The following is a 9803-nucleotide window of genomic DNA, read 5'->3' on the forward strand; positions in this document are numbered from 1 at the left end:
TAATATTATTTTTGTTAGACTAACTTGTGCCAACTCAAAATTCTAAATGTATTTTTTTAGTTTAAATTTTATTAAATTAAATTATCTGAACAAAAGATTAGTTAGCCAAACTGTTTGAAAAGAGAATTTTGAATTAGCAAAAACTCAAGATCTTTCATTGGTCTGTAAACACAAAAAAAGATTGCATCAAGTTGCCTTGAAATTTTGAGTTTTCTCTACTTTTTTTTTACAGTGTAAGGGTTCAAAAAGTGTTCTTCTACAAGGGCTGTGAAGGGTTCTTGGTAACACTCACGGTTCCAGGTTGAACAAGCCGAAGAACCTTATATGTTTCTACTTTTATTTCTAAGAGTTTATAAGCTTCCTTGAAATGCTGAGTTTTCTCAACTGTTTCTTTTTTTACAGTGCATGAAATAAATACCACAGTGCCACACTGAAGGTGGTCCTGATTTCCCCGCACTATCTTACCTCTCCACACGGGTGGTAATGTTTTACCACCCGTGTGGAGAGGGCATAAGAAAGTATTAACGCTGTTACTGTTGAGTACCCGTTGTTGACATAAGCCACCGTAACATCACATCAACGTCAGCGCGGTGGCCGCGGTCAAACGTAAAGGCCCCAAACGCACCACCAACAGGTGCCGCTGGTCACGTGACGAGTTCAGCGGGGTCAACGCTGCGTCCGCGCCCCACGACGAGCTGCCTCGGCTGGAATATAAGTGTGTGTGTGTGTGCGTAGTAAGAGCGTAGTAAGAGTAAACAAAACAGAAGCACGTTGGAAACGATTCAACTGTGAATCCGTGTCCAACGAGGAAGCGGAGTAAACCCTCACGAGATGAAAGAGAGCATGGTGTGTGTGAGTGTGTGTGTGTGTGTGTGTGTGTGTGTGTGTGTGTGTGTTCTTGTACTTGTGGCATACTGAGGACCAGTGAGGGTTTTTAACCAACAAAGTGAGGTCATTTTTACAAAGTGAGGACATTTTGGCCGGTCCTCATTTTGTTTTGATTTTTGAAATCACTTCCTTAGATTGCTAAAACATGCTATACTCAATTTGTCAAAAAATTCAAAAAAATGCAAAAATTTGGGACGACATAGTATAGTATGAGGTTTTTGTCAAATTTTGGACCAAAAATTTTGGGCAAATTTTTATCAACTTTTGGACGACAGTATAGTATGAGGTTTTTGTCAAATTTTGGACCTAATTTTTTTTTTTAATTTTTTTTTAAACTTTTGAATGACATAGTATAGTATGACGTTTTTGTCAAATTTTGTTCTATATAGATGTCATTCATGAAGTAGATATTTGTAATTGTGTTGATTTATAAAGTGGAAATGATGGTCCTCACTTTGTCAGCAACCCGGTCCTCAGTATGCAGCAAGTACACAAGTGTGTGTGTATGTGTGTGAGTGTGTGCGTGCGCTGTAGATCTGCTCGACTACTCATCCTGTCAGAGTCCATGTGAGGCTTTGATGTGAGGCTTTTTGAACAGGATATTGCTCTTTAATGATCTGAGAGGACGCGGCTCGTCTCCCACACACACACACACAGCAGGGAGTGAAGCTCGAGCGTGTTGCATTTACACACAGATGCACAGTTTATCCACTCGTCTACGAGTGCAAACACAGACACAAACGTGCCTTGAACAGGACATAACAAGCCTTCGTTTTTATTCGACTCAGTTTGATCCTTTTTCGTCCAGGTTTGAACCCTGGACGAACATTGGCTCGAAGTATCGTGACCGTTAGATCTGTTGGCGGCCAGAGGCGATTCTAGAGTCTGTAGGGGCCCTAAGCAAGAATTCCCAGGGGGGCCCTTCCTTCCAACCAGTGTTCATCACCATTATATTACAAATAATCTGACACCAACGAAAAATGTATGAGTTCAAAATATTTTTTTTTTCTTAATGTAATTAAAAAGTATGTGAAAATATAAATGTAAAGAACAATAAAATACTGTAAATAGCTTTTTAAAAACTATATAAACTTAGTAAAAAAAAATACATTACACTGTAAAGAACCCACATTATAAAACAATATAAATATATAGAACAATAAAATACTGTAAATAACTGAAAAAACATATATAAACTGAGTAAAAAAAGATATGCATTACACTGTAAATAATCCTCTTCATTTTCCAACTTGCAGAACGATAACTTCCCACAGGTTAAAGTGAGGTGGGGCCCCTTTAGGGGGGGTTTCCTACTGAGATGTTATTGTTGTTTAAGGGGGACGGGGAGGCGGCTGCTCACTGCACATTTCAGTAAAAACAGCCCTCAGGCTCCGAGTGTCCAGGGCCCCCTATTGGCTCGGGGGGCCCCAAGCAGTTGCCCGCCCTGCCTATTCAGAAGCTGCGCCCCTGTTGGCGGCAAGTCACCGCTCGCACTCAACTGGCACTATCAGCTGGAGGGGGCTCGGAAAATAAAAGCTGCCACTTGACCCTGTCAGACAGATGAAGAACATGCAGTCAGAGTAGGATACAGAAGAGAAGTGGGGATAAAGACACAGAATTATTCAGGTAAAGCCACAACAAACAGGTTTGGCTGAAGGGAGATTCTGTCACACAGTGTCGTGTAACACATCAAGACGAGCAGCCGGATAAAGAGCAGGATTTCCAACTGTCACAGGGAAATACTGTGGGCGAATATGTTGGAACACCTGCACTGAAGTGCATGAACGCATGTGCAGAGAGCACAGGAACAAAAGCAGTAAATTGTTGTATTTGTGGCTGATGCAGAGTCCCTCTGACCTGATAAAGCTCCTGCAGATCCCTGCAGGGAGCATCATCCTGTGCAGGTGAGCGTGTCACTGCACGCCGACAGGCCGACAGGCCCTGGGAGTTTGGAATCATTCAGCCATTTACGACTCACGTGAATGTGAATCACGTCGCTTCTCTTCGCGCATACGCAGGAGCAGGAGCTTTGCAAACGGAGAATCGTGGGAGCAGCGAATCCGAACGTAAAAACACACAATCAGGAAGTCCAGAAACACAAAACCTCGCATCATCCGCGTATCGTTTCACTTTCACAGAGTTCGGGGTATGTGATACTAAGCCGCTTCGCTTGCAAACTGGTTCTTCAAGCAAGATTTTTTATTACTTCAGAAAGTTGAAGAGTTTACGCAGGACACACAAATACTTTCAAACTCAGGATTTATGTCACTGTCATTCTGCTGAATATTCACAAACACAACAGTAGAAAAAATTATTTCTGACAAACCAATCCAACTTTATTTATAAAGCACTTTAAAGACAATAACAGCTGAGATGAAGTGCTGTTCATCAGAGATAAATAAATAGAATAGAATAGTCCTTTATTGTCATTGTAAACTGTACAACGAAATGAAAAAGTGCATCAATAAATAGATAAAACATTAAAAAAATAGTAGTGTTATAATATATATAATATAGTGTTGTTTTAAGGATTGTTGTTTATGGTGCTTATTGCTGTCGTATAGAAACTATTTTTTAAGTCTGTTTGTTCTCGATTTGATTGTCCTGTATCACAAATAAATAAAACATGCAAACGTGACCGAATAGACCTAAGAACAAACAATACAGTACATATATTAAATAAATGACACAATAATATTTTGAGGGCTTTTTAAGGTTATTGTGTACCAGGAAGCATTTTAATGATTATATTATAGCTTGTAGACCATTGGTTCTCAAAGTGCAGCCCGGGGGCCAATGTCGGCCCGCAGAAACATTTCTGGCGGCCCCGCATTGAATTACAGTTGATAGTTTTAATCCAGGAGCGACTAAGCTTGTTAAATGTTTATTGGACATTACTGGATACAGACCAATAAGTGTAAACAAAAATACTGGGTATTTACCTGGTTTCTATATGGTGAATTTTAGTGTATTATTGGGTTATAAGCTGGTAATAAGCAGGTAGCGAGTAAATATAACAGAAATGTGTTACTTGGTATTAACCTGTAATTTGAAGGTAAGAACAATGGCCAAAATACTGGGTAATTACCTAGTAAATTATAAAGAGTTATTATATTAATGCTTAAATTACATTATATTAACGCTTATATTAGTTAACGCTAAACTGTAGAACTGTAATCTGGTCAATAAAATTATTACAAATGGGATTTGTTTCTGTTTTTTTTTTCCTTTGGCGACCCTCAGTCCAATGTTGGGTTCCTAAATTGGCCCTCAGGTATCAGAACTTTGAGAACCCCTGGTGTAGAGAGTGAGTCTGTAGATCAGTGTGTGAGAACTTTGAAATTTGACATCATCTCAGCTGTCGTCACAATCGCTGACATCCTAATCCTGACAATAGTTCCTCAAGAGTCAAGAGGCTTTGCTGTATATGAGTGTGTGTGTGTGTGTGTGTGTGTGTGTGTCACTCACATTTCAGAGTGTGTGTGAGAGAGAGAGGGAGAGAGAGAGAGAGTAAGGACCAACCCCCTCGAGCTGTTGCATGTTTGAACTGAGCTCTCACTTCATTCTCCGTTTGTCTGGGAGTCGCTCGGTGCAGCTTAGGGTTTGAATTTTTCCTCCTTCGCTGAAGAACAAATGAAGTGGAGAATCAGAACCAGGTCAGTGCTGCATTTACATGTCTGATGTTAATATGTGATCATGTGTGAGAGATGTAGCATGATTTCATTTGTTTCAAATGTGTTTTAATGCAGTTTAATTATGCCGCGTGTACATCTCATTGATGCTTTAATGTATTATAAACTACTATTATTTTTAATGGTGCACATGTTTTTGTTGTTAATGATGATGTTTCAATTGTTCATTGCTCGTGGGGCAAAATTTTAATAGTTCATCTTCCATCTCTCCAAGTGTGGTCACTCATTTTTCAAATTCCTGGTTGCATATTGGAGAAGTTTCAACCTCCAGACCATTTTTGTTAAATGTTAACATATGACTCCAGAGATGAGGAAAACATTCCCTCACGCGACACAGGCTCAGGAATGCAGCCCTAATCACCCCTGATTGTTTTCAGCGTTAAAAGCTAAAATAATTTGACCGCAGCTTTTTTTAAAGTGCATTTGCATGTGTGGAGCACTTCAAACACACCTCGTCTATACTGCGAAAAGCACAGCGGTGAAGCTGGAGGAGGGAAAAGCAGCTGCATGTGTGCTTTAAATGATGTGCATATGTTTCTCATGGTTCTCTTCTCCCTGATGTTCGCTTTTCTGTATTTGCCTCACATAATCAGCCATTATCACCGCTCAATCACCTCTGTCGAACAACAGAAGGTCGTGTCTGGGGGTTCACTTTCACACCGTGATCAATTGGTCGGATCATCTGTGTGAATGTGTGACTCACGTTGAAGCATTTAGCCCAAAACGAAGTTTCAGAAAACCCCTTCGCGACCACAAGAGCAGCTGACGCTTTGATTCTCGAGAACTGCAAATGCTCTTCATGAAGCTCTTGAAACTCATAGTTAGTTAGCTAGTCTTTATAAATGTTAATTTTTCATGTCTTTCTGCAGAGTTTGGAGCCACTGACCCAGGACGAGCAGAGCTCAAGAGCACCGTCTTCTGGCAGAAGGGACAACATCACTCCAAAAATCCTCCAAAGCCCAAAATGCTAAAAGCATGTCCGCGAAAATGACTTTATAGCCACTGAAGAAAAGCAACGTAAACCATGGAGGCTTGGAGTTCTGCGTTTACAGAGACGTCCCCCTCTACGTCCATATTCCCGACATGCCCTACTCCCGCCTCTCCCGGCTACTTGCAGTTCTTCTGGGAGTACCACGACAATTCTGTCCTCGTGGCGCATTACAACTACACGGGCAAGCTCCAGAAGGACCGCTACCGCGAGGGTCTCAAGCCCGAGGGCATCGCCTTCCTGGTGGTGTGTCTCCTCATCGTCCTGGAGAACGCCGTGGTCCTCGTCGCCATCTGGAGGAACAAGAAGTTCCACCTGCCCATGTACTACCTGCTGGGCAACCTGGCGCTGTCCGACCTCCTGGCCGGGATTACGTACATGGCCAACATCATCATGTCCGGACCTAACAGTTTGAAGCTGACGCCGTTGCTGTGGTTCCTCAGGGAGGGCGGGGTTTTCATCACCCTGGCCGCGTCCATCATCAGTTTGTTGGCCATCGCGATTGAGCGCCACGTGACCATGGTGACGATGAGGCCGTACCACGGGGCGAAGCGGGGCAGGATGTTGGCGCTGATCGGTGCCAGTTGGGCGCTCTCGGGCTTTCTCGGGGTCCTGCCCATTCTGGGCTGGAACTGCATGCACAGACTGGACCAGTGTTCCACGGTTCTGCCGCTTTACGCCAAGAGCTACATCCTGTGCTGCGTGTCCGCGTTCAGCGCCGTGCTCCTGGCCATCGTGGTGCTCTACGCCCGGGTTTTCCGCATCGTGCGCATCAACACGCATCGCCAGCGGCTGGGACTGTCGGGCAGCGTCCGCAAAGGCCTGGCGAGGAAGTCGCAGAAGTACATCGCCCTCCTGAAGACGGTCACCATCGTGCTGGGCGTCTTCATCGCCTGCTGGCTGCCCCTCTTCCTGCTCCTCCTCCTGGACTTTTTCTGTCCGACGCACAGTTGCAGCCTGCTCTACAAGGCCGATTACTTCCTGGGAGTGGCTATGGTCAACTCGCTCCTCAACCCCATCATCTACACCCTGACCAGCAAAGACATGAGGAGAGCCATCCTCAGGCTGCTCTGTCGGCCGTGTCTGATGACCAGAGACGGTCAGGTGAAGAAGATCGGGATGCCCTTCCTGGAATGCAGCTTCAGCAAAACTGAGGTGGCTTCGCAGAAGTTAGAGGGCGGACTGGAGACGACCATTTCCTCGGGGAACGTCATCACCACGCCCTCTCCGATCAAAGCTCTTTACCCTAAACTCTTCAAATCATAAGGACACAGACGGACCTCGAAGGGTTGGGACCGAACAAACGTGTGAATGGGTTTTTCCCACTAAACAGAAGACGTTATGTAGCATTAGCGTTAGCGGCAGACGATGAAAAAGGGGGCTTACCGTGACGCGTCAGCAATGCAACTCCAAAGGAAAGTGTGGATTGAGATGGATTCCGCTCAAAATATGAACAAACCTTAACCTGAAGTGATGAGACTTCTTAACTAATTTGCACTGAACTATCACAAGAAGTGGAGCAGCAGACTCGGATAATAAAGCCTGGAAGGACAGTTCTGTGGAACACGAGGACCGACGTGACTGAACGAGTAACTTCTTTGCCGTTTCTTAACGAAATGCCTTAACAATAGATGACAATATGATGTTGTACACTCTTAGAAATAAGGGTTCCAAAAGGGTTCTTCTACAAGGGCTGAGGTTCTACCTGAAACCATTTGCTTCTGAAAGGGGGTTTTCAAGGGTTCTTGGTAACACCAATGGTTCCAGTAAGAACCATTTTGATCCACAGAACCCTTTAAAACCTGAATAAAAGGTTTTAAAAGGGTTCTTGGTGGAACCCTCCAAAAGGGGATCCAGGTGGGTCCTGGAGCCAAAAAGGGTTCTCCTATGAGGACAAGCCGAAGAACCTTACATGGTTCTTCTTAGCACTTTTATTTCTAAGAGTGTAGTTGATGAGTGATGATAAAGTTTGTGTAAGTTCTGCAGGCGACGGGGGGGGAACGAGATAACGAGAGAAATGCTGTTACACAAACAACCTGATGGAATTTTTATGTGGCGTAGACGACGTGGGAGGCAACAAAATACCCCCCCCCCCCCACAGACACACACACACACTCTCTTCTGAAATGACAGGTGTTCATCTGCAGGAAAAACAACAACTACAACACAAAAATGACGTCAAATAATGTTGTTTACGTCACCTGTAGGAATAATAAATGATCAGGTGACGTAAACATGTAGTTAATCTTCTTTATCCTCGGCCTGCATCAGGACTATTAAGGACAATATATCTGCAACTTAACCCACAGACACACAACATGTCTGATTGTAGTCTATTATGAAATGAGTTTTTCTACAGCTGTTCTTTTCAAACCATAATGAATGAATGTGTTTTTTTTTGTACTGTAATTCATGTAGCAAACGTTTGATAACGCTGAAAACATTGTTTTTTTTTACATCATCTATATTGTAAATTATATCTATTTTGTTTAACAGCGACAGAGCGAGTGTCTTTTTTTCTTTTCATAAAAGAAATAAAAAAATGTTTTCTTAAATAAATGAGGTTTGTTTTTTCACCGCATCAGTGAATGGAAGCAGCGTCCTTGAAGAAGCGCCACAGGAAGTCAGCCCCCTGCTCTCACATCTGGTAATGGCATTGGCCTACATTCATGCATACGTACGTACGTTACAGTGTTCTTTTACAAACGCTGCGTGGCACACAATGCAGCTATTATTCACACACTGAAAACTCAACTTTTTGTTATTCCATCAGTAAGACGAGCCGTCGCTCCTTCCTTCCTCCTTGGCCAAGAAGACTGAGAAGACGTACTTTCACCAAACGTCACCTGCAGCTGGATGTCAGCGCTGATGTCGGGGACGACGTGTGCTTAATTTATTCCTTTACAAGTTTCATCAATAGAAAAACCTTTTTTAACCGTTCATTGCCTACAGAACAAAGCTTTTCACCTCTAAATCATGATTAAAAATGACTTAAAGAGCCCATATTATACCCTATTACCCCAAGTTAAACTAGTTCCTGATGTCTTAATGAACACGTCTATTTCTAAGACATTCTGTAGATAATGTGTACAGTTTGTGCAAATACTAAATGTGCTGCACCGTGTTTTAAGGACATTATAAAACGTATATAACGTGACCGACGTGCTGTGCATAGTTTTATAGTGCAATAAATAGTTAATATTTCATACCTCACAGTTCTCAGTTCTCTCACTTGAATGAAAAGTGTTTTCCAGCTGAAGACAAAGTCGGTCTTTTTGGGGCCTGCAGTTTCACAGTTGGCCTGTGGCGCCACCTTGTGGCTATTGTCAAGAATTGAGGATACAATAAATGTTGACTTTACTTTTTTTTTGTTTTGTTTATTTTGCAAGACGGGATTGAAACACACTGTACTGTGTGCCAGTATCTGCCCAGAGCATGCAAAGAGGGACCTGGGACCTGGTTTTGGTGATGGAAGCCATGGTGAGCTGTAAATGAGGATTTATTATGTATATTATTACAGTTCACTTAATAACGCAGGCTTTTGAATCATGGCTGTATAAGGTGGTACTGATGGCTATTGTCTGAGACAGCTTACAGATATGTAATCTTTTCATTACACAGTCTTTTCCAACTTGTGAGTCATAATAGTCATAATTTAGTGGTTTCTGGGTGTAAAAGTCTGTCTAAAAGGAAAATAAAGCAACAAACATTCTTAAACTGTTGATGATGTAAAGTTCCAGTGCAGGGTTTTTGCATAAATGTGCTATAGCTTTAAAATAAAACTAATAAATATCATCTGTTGTTTTGTACTTTTGAAATAAAAAATAATGTTCCCCTACTTTACAGAAGTGGCCGTTTTGCACTGTTTTTCTACATCAGTCCAAAACGTACAAACCAGCCACAGAGTGTGTGTTTCACTGTTTGAAAGTGGAAACTTTCTCTGCAACTGAAAAAGAATGTTTTTCAAAGTAAGTGCCAACGCACCATGTGTCAGCGGCTCACACAATCACACACTGGCAGGGGGGGGGGGAAACAGCGCCTTTCCATTTTTAGTAAGTTCTGGAAAATATGTCAACAATAAAATCAAATAGCTTCATAAAGTATGGAAGCCCATTTACGCCAGTGTAAAAAAAAAAAGATCCCACTATCTCAAAATAATGAGATAGTATCTCAATATATAGACTTAGTATCTCAAAATAATGACTTAGTATCTCAAAATAATGAGATAGTATCTC

At 42.3% G+C, this 9803-nt stretch overlaps 1 protein-coding gene across 1 annotated transcript; it reads left to right on the top strand.

Moving 5' to 3' along the window:
• Nucleotides 1–5528: 5528 nt before the first annotated feature.
• On the top strand, nt 5529–8053 carry s1pr5b (sphingosine-1-phosphate receptor 5b). Its single transcript, XM_083909518.1, has one exon. The coding sequence runs from the start codon at nt 5605–5607 to the stop codon at nt 6832–6834; it is 1230 nt and encodes a 409-aa protein (XP_083765644.1). The 5' UTR covers nt 5529–5604; the 3' UTR covers nt 6835–8053.
• Nucleotides 8054–9803: the final 1750 nt, after the last annotated feature.

The sequence above is a fragment of the Microchirus variegatus genome, assembly GCF_963457635.1.
Source record: "Microchirus variegatus genome assembly, chromosome: 23".
Lineage (NCBI taxonomy): Eukaryota > Metazoa > Chordata > Actinopteri > Pleuronectiformes > Soleidae > Microchirus > Microchirus variegatus.

Bases quoted from the DNA above. Each gene is read 5' to 3' on its own strand.
- s1pr5b (XM_083909518.1), top strand. From the start codon at position 5,605: ATGGAGGCTTGGAGTTCTGCGTTTACAGAGACGTCCCCCTCTACGTCC.